Source organism: Ostrinia furnacalis, unplaced genomic scaffold (assembly GCF_004193835.3).
Source record: "Ostrinia furnacalis isolate ACB-3 unplaced genomic scaffold, ASM419383v2 OfSCF1862, whole genome shotgun sequence".
Lineage (NCBI taxonomy): Eukaryota > Metazoa > Arthropoda > Insecta > Lepidoptera > Crambidae > Ostrinia > Ostrinia furnacalis.
Window position 1 is genome coordinate 767,308 of NW_021132101.1, and position 25,125 is coordinate 792,432.

Sequence of the window (25,125 nt, forward strand, 5' to 3'; positions counted from 1 at the left end):
ATCATTACTGATTACATTTATAAACTTATCTAGGGTACAACAAGATTGATTTATAATATTAAAATCTGGTTGAATTACAGTAGTGTTGATTTTTACATTATTAAATTTAGGTATTAATTTCGTACTTTTACAGTAGGCTATACAATTGTTTGGTATTGTAAGTATTCCTGTGCCAATGATACTTATTTCTAGGATTTTCTGATTTGGGCATTCTATATTAGTATCTTAATATGTAAGTCTAGATATTAGCACGTCACTACCTTGTTTAATATACCACGCAATCTTGTATACCCATTCTTATAAGATACACCATACAAGAATGCATGGTAAATTCAGTGAACTGCTCCTGAATCGAATGTACCTACTACTACTATTTCTATTTATTTATATTAACCGGCAGACAGTGGTGACTGAGTTTGTTGCGGCGCTTCTTCTCAGCACTTGCCAAATGTTGGTCTCGAAGCGCTGGTAGGGTAAAAAGATTATGAGACATGTAGAGGCTCCTTAAGAGCAAAATGACGATTTGTAAGAACTATTTATTAGTCCAAACAAATAAAGACATTTTGACTTTGACTTTGACTAGATTTTATTTTAAGTTTTCCTTGCGAATTGGTGATGATATTAAAAATATTATGAAAAATTCACAAAGTAATTCAAATAGCGGTTCATATGACCGAAAAATGTTACCTATTACATCAAAAACGTCGTTCAATTTTTGATATTTCAATTCACAATGCGTACCCTTCTTCCCCTTTTAATTCTTGGGTTTCCTTTACGAATTCTGCTATCCCTAATCCGTGACAGGTCACGAGGATGCTCGCTTCGCTAGATTTTCTTTTTTGCCTCGACGGTTGTTGATTCGAGCAATTTATTCCATGCCCTTTTCTGCTCTACTAATAAATATTTCATTTTCTTTCTTATTACGGTCAAATGGCTACACATTAGCCTCTAAGTAACTTATTAATTACACGTTTTGGACGATGTTTTCTGACATTAATAAGGAAGGCCTTCACTTTATTACTCGGGAAGGTATTAATTAATAATTTGCGAAGAAATGTTGGAGAATAGTGCCAGGCCTGGCTCACTCCGCGCGGTACATCCGATAATTACCTACAGCGAAGCGCCCCGCCGGCGGGTATTATATCAGTCGAGTGTCATGCGCGCCCGTCAGGACGCTGGCGTGCGTTGTAGTACCTAATTTTATGATCGAAGTATTATTTAAAAATTGACATAAAGAGAAAGAAATATTNAATAGTGCGTAGAATGATTTTAATAAGTCACTAATGAATTGTTTCAATTAGCACAAAAACGCCTAACCCAAAAATAAGTAGAGTTTGCATTATGATGACTCTGCATTGGATAATCATACCTATAAGAAAAGTATGATATTCATATGGGTATAGTTTTAGTAGAGACGACTTAGTATGTATAATGTATATGAGCTATATTTTCCAGAAAAAACATATTGACTGTTGTTCTATCAATTTGTCGATCATTCCTTCAAATGGTTATCTCAAAGGTTTCTTGCTTTGCCTATAGACTGCCTGACTGACTAGGTAGACTCTCCCTGACCTTAGTCTTTCGCATATTTGTCCACGTTCACGATAGGTATTCAATATGAACTATGCGTCCATCGACAGTGGGTGTGGGTTCGAAGTATCGATCCACAGCTGGTCGCGGTTGCCTCACGGTGCCAGGCGGCAATTAAAACACTACTAAGTATGTACGCTACTTGCCCACTGACACCTTTTACTTTCCTGCTCCGATTGCTGATCATTCAAGGTCTGCGTAGAACAAGTAGTGAATGTTAAACGAAATGGCTTGATTACTAGACTAGATTATACCTTGGTCATCGCTNACATCGCTTCATAGTCCAAAATCCATTTTATTACATCTAGATCCGTATCACAAGCCCGCGGCAAAAATTATGTTTGTTTTCCGTAACCAGGTAACAAATTACCTAACAGTGACGTCAGCTGATCGTCTTTTTATTTATCATCATAAAATCATCGTTTAATGCTTTGCGTGCACAAACTTAATGGTGACACTAAAAAACGATAAAGTACACACTCCATTATAACCTGACGCGTTTGGAGTAGAAGTGGAAACTGTGGGACACAACAAAAATAAATATTGTTTTGTTTATTATTACACTAGCTTAATAAAAAAATATTAGGTAAAAGTAAGTCGGATTATTATATCTAATATCTCTGCCACACCACACTATATCTTACGTCATAGATAACATGATATTCGTAGGACTGCCTAGCCCAATATCTTGCTTGATCGATCAGTTAAGGGCGCCCTTTGCGTGGGCCATAATGACGTATTGTTCCTAGAGCCTATTTAGTTTACTATCGTAGACACAAATCACGATGACTGTCAGAAATATCGGTTTGTCATCGCTCTGAAGTGGTGTGTCACGTTCTGGTGGATAGCAAGGTTGGTCTGTCTCAGAAAAGCGTGAATTTGGCTGTTTACGAATGTTTTGAGAGTGTCCAAGATATGTAAGTAGATCTGTCAGTAGCATGTTTAAGTGAATCCTCCTATTTGTCCGTAGATTTGTCCCTTAGTGGCCTTTTACCGTAAAAGATCGATCCCACTTTTCACGTGGATGACGTAAAAGTTTTACGTCATCCACGTGAAAAGTGGGATCGATCCCATTCTACTCTTCGGCTTCTTCGGAACCATACGGCTTTCCTTTGTACTTACAAGGTTTTAAAATAATCAAATTAGATGTTTTTTGACGTTGGTCGTCGTTAGTAATCTTCTAAAGAGATGTTAATTTTCCTGTTCTTGATCCTTGTGATATACTTTCATTGAATTGTAACGGTATTTTCCCAAAAAGTTTAATAGGTGTGTTAATCATCAAAATAACCGACGAGTAACGGTTACATCAGTCTGACGCACGATTGAATTTTCCTTATTTTTGATTTATTGAGTTAGGTACATCTGTCTAAAACAGTAAACTATAAATTATTTTGTTTCCTTCTTTGATCAAAGTTACTGCTAAAGCAAGCGCTATTTTACGAACCTTCCGTTTGGGTCAATAATTCACGAAAACACTGAATAAAATGAAAACTTTATGACCATTTGCCAGTTATCCTCAGACACACACAATACAATCGAAAATGAAGTTACCTAAACAAAAGTTTCTCATCTGTAAACAAGTCACGTATAGACAATACTCTTTACACCTAGAATAAATAAATAAATGCTGGTTGAGAGTATCGAGCCCGTGATCTAACCGTATTATTTAAATGATCGACGTGCCCAGACGACTCAGACGGAGGGTGGCGCCGCCATTCCCCGCGGTGGACCGGCAAATGGGACTCCATTTAACTAAACGGGATATATTATGGCACCTGCAGCCCTTTTGCAGATTTAATATTGTTCTCACTGATAATATTATGACTACCAGATGACCAGTAGGGAGATAGGGTATTGAAAGAAACTGTGGTAGGACATCTTGCCTATGGTTGATCGTAAATTAAGATTTGAGTCCATAAACACAGTCTGCGTTTATTGGAATAACAATAATGGGCGGCTATGGCCAGTGGGCGTCCATTTCCCGACAATAGACTTTAAAAACCTGGCAAATCAATAAAACCGACTAGACTAACAATGACTTTAAATTCTATGGTGCTTGTTATCAGATTACAAATTGAAATAATATCGAAATCACTGTGACATTTCAGTCTTGGTTTGAGACGATTGTAATCATATTTAATGTACAAAATTGCGAAAGTATAGGGGCACAGAATAGAAAATTATGTAGGTGGCTAAAGAGGGAATTCATTTAAATCTCTTTAGGTAANGAATGGCCGGTAAACGACATTTCTGGGAACATAAAGAAATTCCATGGCAACGGGTATAGACAAGGTAACGCAATTTTGTAAATTCGTGCAAAGGAGGAAAATGTAGACAATACTCGAAGCAGACTTTCGTGAAAGTAAATAAGATGAAAGTCGTTTCAATTCTTCAATAAAAGCTTCTTAGAAATGACAGACTAATTAATAGGAGGCACAGATGGTTGATAACGACATCGTTAAACAAGTTTAAACTCTGCTGTCGTCCATTTGTAACCGTTGAGTTATTATAACATAAATCTATATTACAATTAAAATGTTCCAATAAGGCAATGTCTGGCCAGGTAACTGATAGCTCGGATAATAGACATGGTCGTGGAAAAACTGTTCAATTGAGTAAATATGTTTGCTCGTGGCGTCGCGTTGCTATGTGGATTACTCGTATTGGTTACTTTATTTAATTAGATAGGTATAATAATTATGTAGTAGGTACCTACTTTCATTTTATAGTAAACATTGAACTAGGAGTAACATAGGAGTACTCTTTAGTTAGTTACTACTAAGTTGTGGTGAATCTAGAAACAGCGTAGAGTTGCGGACTAACTTGATTCTACAATTTACTCGTATTTAATAGGTCGTACCTATTGCTTTTATTACTTTCTGCTCAACACTTTTATTTAAATTACCTATTATTCCAAGAAATTGAATTCAAAACAACGCTTAGTTTCAGCGGACTATTACCTGAAAAGAGCTATTATTCTTTGTTAAATTACGAATAGTTTTTGATGAAAGTTAGGACTTGTACAATTTTCTAACGATAGCGACTCAATTTATCGAACCAACATTGACTTGTCCGAAGTTCCTACCGAAGAACGCGTTTCACGTCAAATGTAAGACACTGTTAAAAGTTTTTCCATTAAATGTTAACAAATTTTAAGATTGATCAAAGCTCAGAAAAGTTGCGTTACAAAATGCTAAGTAAACACAACTTATGAACAGCAAACAGTAATAAATACGATAAATTAATACTTGTCTTAGTATGCATTCTTGCTTTTCAAGGTACGAACGAACCTATCATTTATATCGGTATCCTCTTTCAGCTTACCCAGTTTTCATCAATAGATAGTTATCAAGAGAAAGACTAATGAATGAAGATACTAATATGTTACTTATCACAACTGTTAAGTAACTTAACTAAAGCTGGGTTGCACCATCTTACTGTAACTTTAACAAACATCAAAAATCTGTCAAACTCCATACAAAAAACACCGGTTATTGTTAAAGTAAGTTGGTGCAACTCAGCCTAAGTATCTATGCGCAGCCAGGTCGGGTCGTTAGTTTAGGTGGTATTAATAGCCTCATATAGGTCGTCTTGACATTGGTTTGCGGTCGCGTTGCAGTGACTTAGTAACCTAGCCGTTGCCCGATTCACTTTTCGACTATCTTTTGATTGACTCTATGACTTTGATCGTATAGACTTCCTTTTGTTAAAAGTCTATTCAAAAGTATTGAGTGCCATTATAAGTTGTTGTTGTTTTTGCGTTATAACGTAAAAAACAGCCAGACAGACACAGATAATTTCGTAATCACAAAACTAGTATTGGTAAACATGAAAATAATATTATTGTGTCTAAAATGTTAATGAATCTCTATGAAGAATATTTATTATTGACACTAATATTGTTGTTTCGCGCTATATTGTTTTACAAGCTCAGCCGGCGGTCAGCTAAATGTTCCAATGTTATGAAAATAACAATATTACATACAAAAATTGTAAATACTTAATCACCTTACATAGTTACAAATCTGTCGTCGTACCTATTATCTGAGTGTCTAGACTGTTTCCGTGGATTTCTATCATTCATATAAATACCACATAATTATCAATGTGTAATGGTCCTTGAAATCATCTAAGTACTCGGTATACTTATGCAGTACATTTGGGTATATCAAAAGACGTGTTCAAAGGCGGGATAATCTTTTACCAGCACTTGTGTTACCAAACGTTCTACTATTATCGGACAGATTAAGATCAAATGAAAGGTGTAAATACCTGTAGGTCAAAATATCTTTAATTAGTATGAAATACCAAAAAGCTTTGGTTCCGACCTCCTCGAGTTAATAATGTTGAATTGCCATACTTCATGTAAGTAGAGTAAGACAGATTCAAAGTCGTCATCGCTTCGCTTCTTCGATCATAAGATTAACGCTGTCACAATTGTTTCAAAAGATACAGGGTAAGTCATGAGAGAGTAATTTTACCAAAAGCATCTATCATTATAATAATTATTGATTGTATCTCTGTCTCGAGTCTTTAAGGTTGATCCAGGCTACAAAGTAGTTGGTCCCGATGGTATCCCGGCCAAGATGGTGGCTCTGGCTTCGTCAGAACTGGAAAGTCGGTTCCGGGAGCTTTTCGACCAGTGCTTTGCTATCGGAAAGTTCCCGAAACCCTGGAAGGAGGGGCAGCTGTGCCTGTTGCGCAAGGAGGGTCGCCCAACTGACTCCCCCTCTGCATACAGGCCTATAGTCCTGCTCGACGAGGTAGGGAAACTATTCGAACGCATCATAGCGTACCGCCTCGTCGAGCACTTGACGGAAAATGGGCCCAATCTTTCTGAGGCCCAATTTGGCTTTCGGGCAGGCCGGTCGACCATTGACGCTGTGTCCCGCTTAAAAGGCCTCGTCCAGCAGGCAGTGAATACAGGGGATGGTGTGATGGCTATATCTTTTGATATAGCAAACGCGTTCAATACCATCCCCCACACCACCATAATGGAGGCGCTTCGATACCACGAGGTGCCTTCTTATCTAGAGGGTCTGTTGGCCGACTACCTGTCGAACCGAGAGATACTGTTCGTGGACAGAGCCGGCCAACTTCGACGGCATGGTGTCAAGTCCGGTGTTCCACAGGGGTCCGTCCTTGGTCCGATCTTGTGGAACATCGGATATGACTGGGTCCTGCGCGGCGCCCTTCCTCCGGGCATGGACATCATCTGCTATGCAGACGATACCCTTGTAACGGCCCGGGGGAGGAATTATGACGAGGCGGCCTGCCTGGCCGCTACAGGTGGCACAATGGTCGCCAACAGAATAGGGCGTTTGGGGCTCGGAGTGGCTCTCCATAAAACGGAGGCCATCTACTTCCACGGGCCCCGTAAGAAGATCCCTCCTGATGCCCATATCATGGTGGCAGGTGTTAGGGTCGATGTCAAGGCCCAGTTCAAATATCTGGGCCTAATCATTGATAGCCGGTGGCAGTTTGGCGCACATTTCGCCAACATGTCGCCGCGCCTAAGAAAGGCAGCCGACGCCTTCTCGTGGCTGCTCCCAAATTTGGGGGGTCCTAGGGCGAAATGCCGACAACTCTATGCCGGCATTCTTAAGAGTATGGCCCTATACGGGGCTCCCATATGGGCTGACACCCTTGACAGGAGGGGGAACGCGGCCCACCTCCGGAGACCCCAACGGGCCATCGCCCAGAGGGTAGCCAGGGCGTATCGCACCGTCGGCTTCGACGCAGCATGCGCCTTGGCGGGGACCCCTCCCTGGGAGCTAGAAGCGCATGTCCAGGCCGCCGTTTACAGATGGATGGCGGCCCAGAAAGAGCGGGGCGAACACCCAGCCTTCGAGGAGAGGGAGGCGGTTCGGCGCGAGGCTCGTGAAACTGTGGTCCAGCAGTGGGCAGACCACCTCGCCGTTGCCGAGTCGGGCCGCCGAACCTTGGATGCGCTCGCGCCGACCATAGAAAGGTGGCTCGAGCGCCCGCACGGGTACCTTTCCTTCCATTTGGTGCAGGTGTTGACCGGGCACGGATGCTTTGGCTCATATCTGCACCGCATTGGGAGGGAAGAGACGCCGTCCTGCCACGCGTGTCGTGGCGGTGCGGAGGACACGGCGCACCATACCCTTGCGGTATGTGCGGCGTGGGCTCCGCAGCGCAATACGCTTATCGCGGCGGTAGGCCGGGACCTTGTACTGCCCAGTATAGTCAAAGCTATGCTGGACAGCAACGAGGCCTGGGTGGCAATGGCATCCTTCTGTGAAGACGTGATGTCTCAGAAGGAAGCCGCGGAGCGAGAGCGCGACGATGATCCAAACGCGCCCTCGCTCCGGCGATGGCGGAGGGGTCAGAGGAGGCGACAATATGATCGCCTCCAGTTTCCTCTCCTCGGTGATGGCCAGCGGGCTGGGGGCGTGGGGGCGCCCCCGCCTGCATTGCACAGGCCACCACCACCGTCGGACGGGAACAGCTGTGTGCTTCCAGTTGCTCCTGTCGCCCTCCGTCCTGGGGGGCTTGTAGGGCCCGCCGTGTAGGCGGGCAATCGCCGGGAGGGGCTGTGGTAGAGAAGGCTTTGTCCGGAAACCCACAGTTTCCTCCCACTTGTGGCGAGTGATGGAGCACCGGGGTCTTTTTAGTGGGTATGCCTCGTCCTTCTGACTTGGTGAGCCCCACATAACCTACCCTGTCCCCGCAGGGTAGGTATGCGATTCAACGCATTTTTTCCCCGAAAAAAAAAAAAAAAGCTACAAAGTAGTTAATATTACCCTTTTTACTGGATACCCTACTCACATGTCTTCCAGAGCTGTGCAAATCTCGCTGATCCTCCCTGGATGCTGGAATTTATTCACGCGCGTACCCTTCATCTGTCAAAGGACAAGATTGAAAAGGCCAGGATTTCCAATAAAGTGGAAAACAATTTGGTAAATCTTGTTTTGGTACGATGGGTTGTACCGAAAAGTATTCTTTGGAGACATATCGAACATATTTTCAGAAATGAAATGTGTTTGTATTTGATGTATGGATTGAAAACTTCTGATTCATGAGTGATGGTGAATCAATTGTCAATTTAGTATCCTTTTCTATACATATCATATGCTTTATGCGTGCGTTATCAACTGGAGGGGATTGTTGATAACTTTGTTAGTCCTATTAATCTGTTGTCAAAAGATTTTGAGCTTTGTCTCTCCCTACAGAAAGTTCATAATTACAAGTTAGCGGTATTGGCTGCGTTTAATTAAATTTAGCTCGATTGATTTTGGCGGTGACGATTCTTCATTAGGCCGAAGGTAAATAAAGGGATTGTGAAAGGGATTAGTGTTGCCATGGCAACGCAATAACTTGACACAATAAGCCACCGAAGTGCTTCATAACTTAGCACTTTGGTTTAGTTTTGGACACGTCGTGTTGTGATGTGTGAATTTGTGACAAAAACAAAGAAGTGGAAATGCGGAAAATTATTCGCTAAACTGTTAATTTTAAGCAGAAGTGTCAAATAGAAATCATTCAAATATTGAGCATAAAGTGACACTTGGTACTTTAAAACACCAAATAGTGTATTTACAAATAAGATAAATTCTTATCCTATTGTTAGATAAATGATCAACCAAAATGAAAATAGCGTTAAACTTCAAATGTATTATGAACTTTATTATTTTTAACAACCATATAAAGACACACATACGTAAGCCATTATTCTACATTAGCTCAAGAATAAATTAATATAAATATCATTTGTATGTCAAAGTAACCTCGCTAAGGTTACAAATGATTGTGGGAACAAGTAGAGTAGGTAATAAATAGGCGTTGTCTTACACCTTGATCCAAATTCTGACTAATGCGAGCATGCATGCTCTACGGTCTACCTTACTTAAGCCAGGGTGATCGCGCACTAGTCTACTAATACTAGGTACGTAGAGTCAGTAAATGTCAGGTAAACTGTGGTAGAGTTTAATGCAATTTGCGATAAGCTAATAGCAGGATTGATAGAGTTTGGACCAGATCAGTAAGTCTGATCTCGGTTCTCTTTTAAAAAATATTCGGGATGGGTAACGTACCGAGATGTAAAGTGATAAGAAAGGCCAAATGAAGTTTGCACATTGACTGCAAAATGCTTAATATTCCACAGGAACGAGTAATTTGTGAACTTCTCACTTCAATCCTTTTTTTTTTAATCTATGGCTTAAAATCAGTGAACTTATGTAGAGAATACTAGTTATATTGGCATTATTTAAAAATAACCCACGATGAACCTTGGTTTTTAGTAAAACAAGATGTCAAGATCAACGCGAGTTTAACTTTTTGTAATAAGGGCTTAAATGTCTATGTATAGTTTAATAACTATAGTGTATGTATTCATATTATTGGTCACTACGAGAATAGTTTATGTGCAGCCTTATTTTTCCCGCGGTCTTAGGCGGTAAAAACTTAAATGATAATGTCGCTAATGACTCCTAACGAGCGCATATTGTCAATTACTTACTGATATTTCAGCATTTATTACTCTAATAATCGGAAATAGTCCGTTCTGATAACCTAAGCTTAACGTCATTTAATAAAGGTAACAATCATTGAGCTAATTTCAGCTGTATTGTAAAACGTTTTTTAAATTACTAAGGTTACAATTTATCTACTAAAAATAATCACCGATTACTAAACAACTCTTGGGCTACCTCGTACACCTGTACCTCTTCCTACATTTTACAGTATTTTTAGTGTCTGAAGACGTATGAATATCGTGTCAGTAGGCCGTTACGTGAGTGCTCCCAGTTTGGCGATAGTCGCGATGGCTCACGGAGTTTGCCAAGTTGTGACTGCTGTTTGTAAGCACAGTCAGACTATAAGCTTTTGTTGAAATATCGTACTTATTACAACTATGTTAAGATGCCATTGTAGTGATCTTTATAGTCATGGATTATTGGGAATAAATTCAGTCATTGCGAAAATTACTGTTAATTAGTCGGACTTCATTTGTGAAATAGTTTTATTACTAAATATGTAGCATTTTTTCCCCGAAATAAGTTAGGTTCTAAAGTACCTAGCTTTCTTATACGAGGTGTGTTCGCGTATTATAATGTTTTCTTATTAGTACAAACTCAATATGCGTACATAACTCTCAATTCAGCTCTATAAAATAAATTAAGATTGTCTGAGCAAGATAAATGGCAAGTTTAATTAACAAAAACTCTAAACATTTTACTGGACGAGAAAAAATGCAATAAGGAGATAAATTATCTTAAATTAGCTAAATCCCCTTAATTGCCCTGGCGTTAATCACTCTGCGGCCTAATTAAAACATTTCGGTGGAAAATTAATCAAAGGCCCATCTAAGTTCAGTAATTAACAGGCAATGATCTATCCGTATTTTAACATTTTCATGAAAGTTTTCAATGTGAATATTTTATTCAAAAAGTTTATCAGTTATTTCCCAACTGTTTTCTCAAAATTTTTGCATCTATGGAATTGTTTAGATAACACCATGGTAACAGTTATTCATGATTGATTCAGAAAATTAGAAAAAGCGCTCATTTATTCTGGCCAAGAATGTCAATGTGAGATGTCAGGTTTTCAACAAACTTAACTCTACCTACAAAATTCGGATAAGAGAAGTAGCTCTACTATTATTGTATAGTCACGAATGCTGTAGCAAGGTGAAATCCTTGATATAATAAATAAGTCTTCCAACTAAATCAGTTTAGTAGTCAATGACATATCATACTCGAAGTAATGAGTTAATAACATAATCGTTACAAATGTTAATTACGCCAAATAAGCGCTGACATACAGGGTGTCCCAAAAACAATGGATAACCCTGTAACCATCGATAGGCCTCGCCATGATCTCCCTAACGTCCATTTTTGACCCCAGTAAAAATATCACCGTTTTCAAGATTTTTAAGTTTTTGTGCATTTTTAGCAAAATTGCCACCTGCGATTACTTTTTCTCATGCCATTTCTACAAATAAGGATACTTTTCAATCTAATTTTTTTCCTTATCACAAGGGATAGTTGAGCTATCAAAAGAAAAGATCAAAGTTTAACAAACTAGTTTGAAAGTATGAAAATTTTAAGAAATTGCAGAAGAGAAGGAAAAATTAATTCATTGTCTTGCACTTCAAAAGTTACAATTTATCTACTAAAAGGTTCAAGTGGAGGCTACGTACCGGAAAGCGCATCGTAGGGCGTCCACCTACAAAGTGGACCGACGACCTCATAAAGGTAAGCAGGAAGGTGCTGGATGCAGGCCGCTACCAAGCGGTCATTATGAAAATCATTGGGGTACAGGCCTATGTTCAGCAGTGGACGTCCTATGGCTGAAATGATGATGATGATGATGATAAAATGTTGCTTTATTAAAATTCCTACACCAAAAATTATCCATTTGTATTTAATGCCACTATGCAGTCAAAGTTTAACTATTACGAGAAAAACTCATTTTTGCAGTTTTCATACTAGTTGCTATTCAAGTAGCCATAAGATAAAAATAATACAGAAAACATAGGCTTGTGATACCTTTTTAGAATCTCAATTAACCAAGGAAGTTTTTAAGGTAATGGGCACGATGGTCTTCCTACATTTTTTTTACACGATGGCTGATCAAAAGTGCAAGACAATGAATTAATTTTTCCTTCTTCTCTGCAATTTCTTAAAATTTTCATACTTTTAAACTAGTTTGTTGAACTTTAATCTTTTCTTTTGATAGCCCAACTATCCCTTGTGATAAGGAAAACAACTAGATTGAAAAGTATCCTCATTTGTAGAAATGGCATGAGAAAAAGTAATCGCAGGTGAAAATTTTCTAAAAATGCACTAAAACTTAAAAATCTTGAAAACGGTGATATTTTTACTGGGGTCAAAATTGGACGTTAGGAAGACCATGGCGAGGCCTATCGATGGTTACAGGGTTATCCATTGTTTTTGGGACACCCTGTATAACCGAATATATTAATTAATTACAATCAGATTATGATCTACACTACAGATTGTATTGAGAAATATGTGTAGGTGATAGCCTTTGATGATAGATTACTTCAACTAAACATGCAAGTAGAATGTGTAATACTTGTCGAACAAGTTGTCGCATTCGGCTTGAGAATTATGTTGTCTTATTTATTTAATCCATTTAGATGACTATGAATTTTCTTGATTCGTCATTCCGTATTCTTATTACGTTTACGTGAATAGATAAATAGTAAACGTATCATCGTTAATACTAGATATGCAAATGTTATTTTTTTGTATAAAAACTTCAAAAAAAAGTTAATTATTCATTGCACAAAGGTAACCTACCACCCACGAAAATCAAATACACATTCAGAATCAGGGTAATTTATACAGCCAAAAACTGTTTACTTAGTAACGGTCAAAATTAGTTTAAATCATAAAGGTGGTGTACCTACCACCGATGTACAACGTTTCACTAGTTGATTCTCTCAGGAAGGTCTTTTTTTATTTATTCGTTCGTATAAGTAGCACAAAGCTTATCTACGTCATTGTTTGAGACAGTGCGCGCACGAAAATTTATAAAAAATGTATAATAATGTATTGTTCGCGCGAATAATATTTGGTGTACTTGTGCCTTTAGTGTGTTTGCCTACTTGATTGCGGACGGCTATTTTGTGGGTAAATAACGTAACGAGGGCCTTTCTGAAATAGGTCTGGGGTAATCTAATATGTATGAGCTCAACACACAGCTATTTATTTTAATCCTAGGTAATTCATATAAATTCAAGCTTTTTCTGTTTAAAAATGGTCCTATTTGTTACATTATTATGTACGTACATGTGTTTGTTGGTACTTCGTATGCTTGCCCGTCTTTAAACTCGTACTCAGCAAAATAAACACAATTTTCCTTCACAAACATGTGCTCCGCGTTCTCGTATCGAAATTGAATCGAAGAGAAGATGTGACGAAGTCTTGTTAATCCAATTCATTAGTAATCTTGCAGATCTTCGTTTCTACTACGAGTAAGATAAAGCTTTTGAGCTTTAGAGTTCGTTCGTTTCAGATAAATGATATCCACTGCTGGACAAAGGCCTTCCCCAAGGATTTCTACAACGACCGGTCTCTAAATTCTTTGTCTAAAAGAACCTAGGTATGTTACTTTTACTAACATCTAGGTATCGGTCACAATGGCAGTTCACGTCGTTCAAACTCGTAGTTGGTTCAAGTTGAAGGCCGAATTATTTAGGAAGTCTTACTTAATAAGTAGCTTAAACTTAAGTCAATGTTTGATAGAAGTTTTTATCATTATTTCAAAAATAAAGTTACATTGTAGGTACTAAGGTGAAATAATCCGCTGTATGGGCCGGTGAATCATTTAGCCTTCTGACCGTGATAAATAGTACTCCTTGATACGGCTAGCGTCGTGTTTATCGTAATAACAATATTCTATGTTATGATATGAACCGCTTTGTCGGCGTCGATCGATCGGGTATCGCCCGCAACACGTTTTCTAATAAATTTCTAATGGTGTTTCTTGCAATGTCCCACTTCAAGCAGTACTCCTGTGGCTTTGGTAGGAGTGGTTTGCAATGTGCCACGTTTCGCCGCAGTAATTTTGTTAGCACGGCCAACTCGTTTGAAAACTTTTGTAGTACAAAGTTTGTTCGTAACAGTGTGTTTACATTTTAACTTTTATTGTAACTGTATATGTGTGTGTAGTCATGATTATGTAATTATTTGTGTTACCTTGCCACCTTTGTTATATTCTAACACTTGCCTATTTAGCAGTGCCTCTTAGACTAGTATTATTGATTAATCTATATTTTGATCTTACCATTTTGGAAAAAAATCCTTCTCAAATCTCAATTATCACAAAGTAACACCGCTTTTCTTGTCTTCTGTATACTACGGAAGCTGCAGCTGGTAGCAGTATACACTTCGTAGCAGTATTCTGTTCGTAGCAGTATACTGTTCGTAGCAGTATGCTGTTCGTAGCAGTATACTGTTCGTAACAGTGTACATTTCGTAGCAGTATACAGTTCGTAGCAGACCGTACTCGTAGTAGACGCTACGTTTCGTAGTACACGTCTTTCGTAGCGGTAGTCCACTACGAAAGACGTGTACTACGAAACGATTTTAGTAAATCTCTGGAAAAAGTGTCAATATTGTAACCGGAGCTCAGACTTGCCAGCACAATGGCTCGGAAAATAAGAAAGATATTGTAAAGTCTACTTACGAGAGTTTAGAGCGCATTGTATTTTACAAAGAAGTGAAACGACGATATCGCGCAGAAGCTCGTAAACTGTGAAATTGTTTGCACATAAAGTAAACGGTTCTTGTGTCAGTGGGTGGGTAGGGCGATATGCATTGTGTTCAGAAGAAATTCTAAGAAAAGAATTGGCACAGTTGTGATGTTGTAATGACATAATTTTTTGTATTGTTTTGTAAAAAATCTCTTGATTGCTTATGAAAATAGTTGCATTTCCAATCTATCTATAATATAAAAGAAAGTCGTGTTAGTTACACCACTTATAACTCAAGAACGGCTGAACCGATTTAGCTGAAAATTGTCAGGGGAGGTAGTTTAGAGCCAGGAGAAGGACATAGGATACTTTTTATCCCGTTCAAAATAAAAAAAAAGTCTGCTTATTTATTGCCATTATGGCGGAACAAAGTTCGCCGGGTCAGCTAGTTAGTAATATAATTTGCGCAAGGGTTGAAAACGTAACCCTTTTTCGGATGACTGAACTTACAACACACTTACATAATAATATTTACAAATAATTGTTTGTTTATTCGTAAAAATTTTATGTAGCATATTGACGAAACTGTTCATTGTAACAAACAAATTAAAAAAGTACTTTATTTTGCCTGTTAAACCCAAGAGCACGTAAATTCTTACTTTTAAGGAGCCATTATTTGGAAATGGCAAAACATCACAAGGATTTCTCAAGTTCGTGCAAAGTTAAAACACAATTTCTGTGACGACGGGACGTCCTTAATGACTTATTCATTGTCGGATCTTACAATAATAGCAGTGGATTAAGAAAGTCGATTCGAGAGCCACTCTTTTACAAATTACGGAGTTATTGAGGGATTACCAGAATTATCGAGGGAGTCACAGAATATAAGAATACAGCGGTTGTAAATGAAAGGAAAATAAGGAGTACCTACTTCTACTTAAAGGCCACAACTTATAAAAGGGAGAAAAATAGAGCTAGAGAGATCGCTGCTAACCATTAGAGGAATATGTCTAGGTGTTGATGGGCGTAGTGACAAAGGATAAATAAAATGGAAAGAGATTGGTGGCAGCTGGCGCCTCGTCGTGACCTCTACGGAGTGCCAGAGTGCCTCGCCTCCTGTGACTCAAGGGTTGGTTTCGGTTCTTGTGCTTTTTAGATTAGTCTTATTGATCATGCCTATTTATTTGTTCTGCTAAAAAGTTATCTAGCATGAAATTATTGAGCTATGTGACTCTGGTATTAGATCGATTTTCGGTCGATCGATTAGTGGAAAGAAAATAGATTTTAAGCACCGATTTAATCCTTTAATTAGTTTGGGCAATAAGGTATATTACACATATTTCATTTGATTTAATTGAAGTCTTAAATATTGTTAGCGTATCACAATGAAACTTTTCTATTGGAAAATGTGTCCTATTTTCCTATTTAGTTTTCTCTAATAATTTCGCCTAACTTTCGGGCACGTAGCTTTTATTCTAACAGCGGCTCGTTGCGGAGTTTCGTCGTGTTAATAAGTTCGCAGTTTGCATATTAATTTGAGTTTCAGTCAAAACAAACGTCAGAGACACGCCCCCAGACGCGAGGGTAGCGTGTAGATTGGTAAAGTTTATTGAAATTGATTTTTTGTTAACGAATTGAATTAATTAAGGCTGTGAATTTAAATTGTACACGTGTGTCATTTGAGGTTATATATTTTATTTAAGTACATAAGTAACATCAAAGTATTAAGTGTTACTCGTAATTGCAGTTAGAAACAATACAGAGTAGTTTTAAACTTGCAAGTGAACAGCAGCGCTACACAAAAGTATGATTTTGGAAATTTCCTTAGATATGGAACCCGTTACAATTTAATGATTTTGAATATTAAACAGGAAGAACAGCCCTTTTAAAAGCGAGAGCCGTTTGAATAAAACATTCAGAAGATTTATGATGAAGGCTGGTAGGGCCAGTTAGTCTGAAAGGGATTTGCACGACACCGTTATAAATGATAAAACGGGTCGCAGCCGGCTTCAAAAGCGGGAACAATATGACATATTCTACGAGTATTACAATATTAATCAGAAAGATGTGATACGAGATAATAGTTTTATCATCAATACAGTTTTCTTCAGACCGCACGAAACTGACAAATAAAAGAAATTGTTAGGGAGAAATTTGCAACGGAAACGGCTGTATTCGCCAGGAATAAAACAATATGCTGATTTTGGTTTTAAAATGTTTGTCGTAGTCCAGGGTAGGTCTAAACGGTGAGCAAATACGCGCGCGATATTGTTTTTCTGTGACAGACAAAATTCCACGGGGGCGAAGCCGCGGGCGGACAGCTAGTTTTGAATAAACATTCATCCTTAGTTATTTATTTTCATTTCAGTTACATTTAAATTCTAATAGTCTCGCGATTTCAATGCAAAGTTCACAATTTGAATGTCGATAGAGTAATCAAAGCGCACTTGGCACGCAATCGGCGGACTACTGATATGAACGACTGCAACGAATGGTAGAGCCATTGGAAAACAACATTTAAGCCCGGGTGATAGCGTCCTCAGAATTGATCGGAACTGGTGTGCATGATTTCAATGATGAAGGTCAAATAGGATGACCAACGTTTGTAAGTTTGCGAAATTAATAAATAGGATTATGGAATTACAAGCTGAGAAAAGGGTTTAGTTGTATCTCTAAGTACATCTTTTTTGTGTCTTGATCATATGCAAAATTCCGGGAACAAGTACCTTACAATGCAATTTGATTAAACTGACGCAAATACTTATAGTCCGGTATGTGTCTCAGTCATGGTCACTTCTCTCTGAGTGTGACGCCGCTGACGTCATGGCTCCCAGCTGACTGTCAACCGTTCGCTCGGTCATTTCCGGATATCGGTATGACGTAATCATCGTGAATATGTGAATTTGCGGGAAAAAACGAGCGGAGTCATGACAATAACGTTTTTGCCGTAAATGATTTATTGATTTACTTGGCTTTGCCTACAACTCCGCTCGCCCGAAAGTCGATAGGTTAATTGAATGTAGGATTGTTTCCCTCAGGAAGTCTATTGTTACTTGGACTGGAAAGTGAAAATGTTATAAAATATACACGTTTCAACGCGAAACAAAAGCAAGAGAATGTCGTTATTTCAATCTAATCGCACAAGGGATGCTATTGAAGCGCAAATAGCCCTAACAAAAAAGATACGACGTCCATTCTATCAATAAATAGGGACTCGAACCGTCTTTACCTTTGTTTCAGAACTTTTCTAGATGTTTTTACGGAAATAAGATCCTTTTGTCACCCAGATGTTTGTTTCTATCAAATTATCCTTCTTTGGTTTCTTTTTTTATACTTTTGTAGACTGTAAATAATTTTAAGACAATCAAAAAATTTATTCAGCGATTTTAATGGATTGTTTCTTTCTTCCCCAGGGTATGGCCTTCTCAATCGAGGAGAGGCAGGTGCTCGGCATCCACGGTCTGCTGCCAGCCAGGGTGAAGAGCCAGGAGGAGCAGGTCCAGCTGTGCAAGCTGTCTATCGACCGCTACGAGGACCCGCTCAACAAATACATCTATCTTATGGGATTGCTTGTGAGTTTACCTTTAATAATACAAAACATATCTTTAAATATTATTTACCACTAATCATACAAAACATGTCTATAAATAACTTCTAAAAATGGGATGCTAAAATCAATGGTACACAATAGAAACAAGGAAAATACCTCAAGAATATCTACAAGTTTGATATTTTAGAAGCTATCGATTCTTTTAAGCAATAATTTTCATGCGTCATCCAAGAGATCGTAATCGAATAGAGGTCGCTGACATACCTTACCGGATTAGCAGCTAAACTAGGCCATACAGCGTTATGGAGGGCCGTTGGGGAATAAAGGTTATGCTCCGAGCAACGACATACTTAGGTATAAAGCGATGGAGCAGTTACTGCTTATGGTTTGTTCCCTAAACTAGGTAATCAATAGTGAAAGAACTAGGGTAAAACTAGGTATTGGTTTGAGGTTAAAAATATGATGATGATGATGTCAATTCTAAAAGCAAAGTAAATATAGTAGTTTTAATCTGATCGTTAGTCGTCACACAATTGAGTTTATTATGATAAGATCGAGATAAGATAATACGTAATTTACTGCTGCGAGGTGCAACCTTGCAAAATACTTTTATAGGTTTACTTTTTATTCAGAAGTAGATACTTCTCATATTAACGCCTACATATTTTAACGAAAAGATGCTATGAGCGCCCTTGAGTTAGAACTCCTACCTAATTGACTTAAGCGCGTGAAACTCTACCACTAGTTATATGCCTCTAAATTTGACAAGACACTCCTATGATTAAAACCTGCTTACTCAGTGCCAGTTAAAAATCGTGTTAAAAGCATGAGGCAAGAGGTTCCGTCAAGCGTGGTTCCCGCCGCGGGCGTCTTGCAAGCCCGCAAGGTCATCCCCTATGTCATGGATTTAATAGCCATTAAAAAGTGTTGCGAAAACTTGCTACAGTTATGACGTCCAAGGCAAGCACTTATACTGTAAAGTTATACGAAAAATATTCAGCGACTTGTCTTACAAAAGAGGAGCAAACTTGTCATAATTTTATGGTTATCTGTCAGAGAAATGCAATCACTGCCAATTTCTCCTATCTTATTTACGTAATCGGATCGGTCGATCAAACGTAATGGGAATCCTACTAAACTTAAAATGTAGTCATGATAACAACAATCAGCACACTGCAAACTTAGGCCTTACAAGGCTACGCCGATAATTTCCTCCTCTCACAGTGAGAATGGTGGTGCTCTGACAGTGATTTAACATTTATAGGATCGCAAATATTAATGCCTCGTCACGTATCTTGACAAGGTCGTATTTTTCGCACCCATTAATGGTTATTATCCATTAAGCTTACCTTTATGCAAAACTCGTGAGTATAATATTGATGTACCTAAAGAAAATAGCGTTTTATAAGAATGAACAGTGAATACATCAATGATGAAAATGAGTTATTTGATGTTAATAAGCCTAAATGCAGTCTTGGATAGTAAAAAAAAACTCGTAAGCTTATTCACTCTTGCAGACTTGCTTTAAAATGAAGTCAGAGTCAGTCATAGAATAAATTAATCGGAATTCGGAATACAACTTTATTCGCCAACGTCCTCTCTTTAGATGGAAAGTTCAAATGTTTTTATTTTATTTTTTTGGTTTATTCAGAAAACAAACAGCTTACAAATACACAAATTGCATAGATACAGTGTAGTTAGTCATAGTCTATAGTTTTCAACTCTATGTTCATCTCTACCATCTCGCGAGCCCATGCGCCCGTTGTGGACGCGGCTTAAGAGAGATATGCCATATACTAAACTGGCCCCATTTCCAGGACCGCAACGAGCACTTGTTCTACCGCTTCGTCGGCGAGAACGTGGCCCAGATGCTGCCCATCGTGTACACCCCAACTGTGGGCCTGGCCTGCCAGAAGTACGGGCTGGTGTACCGGCGCCCGCGCGGTCTCTTCATCACCATCCACGATAAGGGACACGTCTATGAGGTGCTTAAGAACTGGTAAGTGATCATTTAAGTTTGGGATTTTGGAGACAGAGGAGAGTTGCAAGTAACAGAGGTTCTTTGAAATTTCTCTGAATCAACAGTTTATCGATCTATCAACTTCGCGAAATTATTATCTTTGGATAAGTACTCTAGTTTTGTAAAATGTTAAGCTCGCTAACTGTCGTAGGTGCAGACAAATTGGTTTTCCACTCTAAAACTCTCCTGTTCACCTTTTCCTTGTTTTATTTCTTTCTCCATAGAGTGCTTTCAGTAAAGAATTATTTTTACGTCATAGGCCTGAAACAGACGTCCGTGCCATCGTGGTGACCGACGGCGAGCGTATCCTCGGTCTGGGAGACTTGGGAGCGTGTGGTATGGGCATCCCTGTCGGCAAGCTGGCGTTGTACACCGCTCTTGCGGGCATCAAGCCACACCAGTGCCTGCCCATTACACTAGGTAAGAAATGAAGAAAGAAAAAATGACGCTTCACGTCTTACTAAGGCCCAGAACAGACGGTGAAACGCAACGAAACTGCAACTTCTGCTAGTTACTTTTGAGTTGCATCTAAGTTTCTGCCATAGCGTCCGTTGAGAGACCACACATGACGCGACCAGTTTGAAACTTTCAGTTTTATCTATCAGAATCATCAGAAAGTTGCAGTTTCGTTGCAGTGCGTTTCACCGTCTGTTCTGGGCCTTAGAGGCAAAGGTCTACTGTGTTCAAAAAAGATTCACGTAAAAAGGTCCAAAAATTTCTTCGTAGTGGCAAAGGTTGAAAGCAACTTGAAGTGGTTTTCTTTCAATTAGCTTATGTATCATCCATACTCGAGTGAATATGTATGATTCTTCTAAGCTTTTATTACTTACCGAGATGCAGGTCGATGCAAACTCAGTTGTAAGAAAAAATACAGCAACTCATAAACCCGCTCTTTTCCATAGACGTTGGTACAAACAACCAAACAATGCTGGATGACCCGTTATACATCGGGCTTCGTGAGAAGCGCGTGCGCGGCGCGGAGTACGACGAGTTCGTTGAAGAATTCATGCAGGCAGTCGTGCGCCGCTTCGGACAGAACTGCCTCATCCAGTTCGAGGACTTCGGTAACGCTAATGCCTTCAGGCTGCTGGAGAAATACCGTGGCAAGTGAGTAACTGACCTCTAATGATTCGGATGTTTTGTTTCTCAGGATGAACAGAAGAGACCCGTAGTCCAGTGGTCCCCTGAGACCGCATAATACCAAAAATGTGGCCGTCTCCTTTCTGTCTAGTGCAGAAAGGAGACTAGTACTTAGTAGCTAACGTAGCGATATTTGTTTTTATATTTTAGAGAGTGGTATTTAAATTTGTAAGTGTATTGTTACAGGTACTGCACATTCAACGATGACATCCAGGGTACCGCGTCAGTGGCAGTTGCTGGTCTGCTGGCCAGTCTCAGGGTTACCGGCAAGAAGCTGTCCGAAAACACCATCGTTTTCCAGGGAGCAGGAGAGGTAAGAATCAAACCCAGAAAGAATTCATCCCGCCAAAGTCCTAGGGCTTTTTACTGGACTAACTTAAAAAAAGAGATCAAGGACTCACCTATATTCTCAATCCACAGGCGTCTCTCGGTATCGCCGAATTGTGCGTGATGGCAATGAAGGCTGAAGGCACACCTGAGGCCGACGCGCGTGGGCGCATCTTCATGGTGGACTCCAAGGGACTGATCGTGAAGAACCGTCCCGAGGGAGGCCTCAACGAGCACAAGGACAAGTTCGCAAAGGAGCAAGCACCCGTGCGCACTCTGGAGGAAGTCGTTGACCAGGTCAAGCCATCAGTGCTTATTGGTAAGTTTTCTATTAATTCTAGGCCTTGTGGTTTCGTCAGAACAGAATAGGACCACTCTCTCTCTTCCCGTGGATATCTTGGAGGCGACTTCGTCAACGTTCAGCATGGGAAATGTAGGCTCAATTACCAGCTCCATCTGCCGATGATGATAACCTAGTGGTACCAGAAACAGTTCATCAAAAACATTTACGCCTTTCTTCTTTTGTTATAATAGCGCGATGTTTTTTCTCATGACATGTGTCTTGCCTTGGATAATTTGTACCAGACAAATCTGGTATTTTAGTCTCTTCTGTACTGTAAAACCAAACAGCTGCTAACGTAACTTCTACATTATAGGTGCCGCGGCCATCGGCGGCGCGTTCACGAGCTCCATCCTGCGCAAGATGGGCCAGTTCAACGACCGGCCCGTCATCTTCGCGCTGTCCAACCCCACCAGCAAGGCCGAGTGCACTGCCGAGGAGGCCTACAGCAATACTGATGTATGTATGACATAGCTAACCACATCTCTTATTTAATTGGATGTGACCACAATCTCACTTGACGTCCACCATTGTTATAGTCAGAATTAATCCAGAAGCGAATAAATTTAGAAAAGTATTTTAAATTGATCCAACCTGAAAACCGATATGAAACCAGTTGATTCAAGGAACTTTACCGTGCCAGTATCTAATTAACGAAGAACCGTTTGTATTCATTAATGCTACGATGGCGATTTAAGAAAATTAGGTAGCTATGTTAACTTCAGATCAAGAGAAAGGAGAGTAGAGTAAGCTGTCACTGCTAGTGGCTAAGACAGAAGGATTATCGCATTTGCACTTACCACTACTGTAGAGTAAGGTCCTTATACTTGCCAATGGTGCTAACTGTTAAGTAAGTAAGTATAAAAACAATAGCCCAATGATAAGGAAATACCTTTACAAGGAACAAAATCACCTTATACTAAACCTTACCTGCACAGGATCGCGCGATCTTCGCATCAGGCTCGCCATTCCCCGACTACCGCACAAAGGACGGGCGCGTGCTGCGGCCCGGGCAGGGCAACAACGCCTACATCTTCCCCGGGCTCGCCCTCGGCATCATCTGTGCCGGCATTGTCGATATTTCTGATGACTTCATGCTGCTCGCCGCTGAGGTAAATTCACTTTATATTTATAATGGTGCATCCACACTGGGCGAAAGCGCTCGCGCGGCAAACTCAACATCCTGCTCACTCAAGAGCAGGGTGAGCAGGATGACCAGCGTGCCGCGCCAGCCCGTGCGCCCTATGTGGACGCACCATAAGAAAAACGGTGAGTCTTTACAGCCTTAAAAACTAATACGCACGTAACGGAGCTGACAAGGTGGCAATGTAAAAAGATCACAGTCACAGAACTTGAAAGTATTGTACTTCACCTTCGATCACATAGTACTACTCCAAAAACTATGTTTTATGCCTGAAAGAAAAGCATGTGTGCTTTTCAGGAACAAGACATAGTTCATAGTTCAACATTGTATGCTTATGCACCTTATGGATAACTAAATACAAACCTCTTAAGGAACCTCGCAGGAGTTGCTCTCAGTTTACAATGATATCGTAATTACAATGTTCTGATGATCATAACAACAGGAAATAATACCTACTTTATTTCTTATGTTTTCAGGCGTTGTCAGACATCGTGTCACAGACAGACTTGGACAAGGGAAGCTTGTACCCCCCTCTAGAGGAGATCCAGAACNGCTTCGTGAGAAGCGCGTGCGCGGCGCGGAGTACGACGAGTTCGTTGAAGAGTTCATGCAAGCGGTCGTGCGCCGTTTCGGACAGAACTGCCTCATCCAGTTCGAGGACTTCGGTAACGCTAATGCCTTCAGGCTGCTGGAGAAATACCGTGGCAAGTGAGTAACCTTCAAGGTTTTTTTTTTCGTAAAATCGAGAACTCTTGTTTCTCAAGATGATCAGAAAAGATTCGCAGTCCCGTGGTCTTCTGTGATTCAATTTGTAAGTGTTTTGTTACAGGTACTGCACATTCAACGATGACATCCAGGGTACCGCGTCAGTGGCAGTCGCTGGTCTGCTGGCCAGTCTCAGGGTTACCGGCAAGAAGCTGTCCGAAAACACCATCGTTTTCCAGGGAGCAGGAGAGGTGAGAGTCAAATCCATAAGGATATCATCCCTCTAACCGCCAAAGTACTTGGACTTATAAAAAAGAGAATAAGGACTCACCTATATTCTCAATCCACAGGCATCTCTCGGTATCGCCGAGCTGTGCGTGATGGCAATGAAGGCTGAGGGTACACCAGAGGCTGAAGCACGCGGACGCATCTTCATGGTGGACTCCAAGGGACTGATCGTGAAGAACCGTCCCGAGGGAGGCCTCAACGAGCACAAGGACAAGTTCGCAAAGGAGCAAGCACCCGTGCGCACTCTGGAGGAAGTCGTTGACCAGGTCAAGCCATCAGTGCTTATTGGTAAGTTTCCTATGAAATTAATTCTAGGTCAGATTTATAGTGTAGTTTCGTAGTAGTAGTAGGAGAATAGGACCACTCTCTCATGTGGATGTCGTGGAGGCGTATTAACGTTATTGAGGTCTCTCCAACCCATATGTTCAGCGTGGGAAATGTAGGCTAAATTACTAGCTCCATCTGCCGATGATGATGATCTAGTGGTACTAAAGCCTGGTCCGTGAGCACGTAGAATTTTGTCCGGTGACCCCGAGCTACCCATCCTTGTCGCTCGCGCGTAATTATGTTGCTGTCGCGCTCGCACACTCACTGCGGGCGCCCGTCGCACAGTCGCGACAGCAATATCATTGCACGCGAGCGATAGGGATGGGTAGCTTGGGGTCATTGGACAGGATTCTACGTGCTCACGGACCAGGCTCTAGAAACAGTTAATTTCCCAAATAACTTCCACGTATTTCTTCTTTTACTATAAAAGAGCAATGTTTTTTATCATTTAGTGTCTTGGCATGGATATTTGTAATTTGTCTGGTATTTCAAATAAAGCCTTTTCTGT

The 25,125-nt window shown here is 40.1% G+C and overlaps 1 protein-coding gene across 4 annotated transcripts in view; it reads left to right on the forward strand.

Annotated features, from left to right (window-relative positions):
* Window positions 1-25,125, forward strand: part of LOC114353914 (NADP-dependent malic enzyme) — a 42,999-nt gene that overhangs the window by 13,587 nt on the left and 4,287 nt on the right. For 3 of the 4 annotated variants that reach the window (XM_028306089.1, XM_028306087.1, XM_028306088.1), the window contains exons 3-9: window positions 18,190-18,348; window positions 20,144-20,325; window positions 20,606-20,766; window positions 21,249-21,337; window positions 23,890-24,005; window positions 24,127-24,253; window positions 24,353-24,578. In XM_028306089.1, coding sequence (XP_028161890.1) covers window positions 18,190-18,348; window positions 20,144-20,325; window positions 20,606-20,766; window positions 21,249-21,337; window positions 23,890-24,005; window positions 24,127-24,253; window positions 24,353-24,578 — 1,060 coding nt within the window. Of the gene's footprint in view, window positions 1-18,189; window positions 18,349-20,143; window positions 20,326-20,605; window positions 20,767-21,248; window positions 21,454-21,672; window positions 21,800-23,889; window positions 24,006-24,126; window positions 24,254-24,352; window positions 24,579-25,125 lie in introns of all 4 variants that reach the window. The other variant, XM_028306090.1, reaches the window with a different exon arrangement.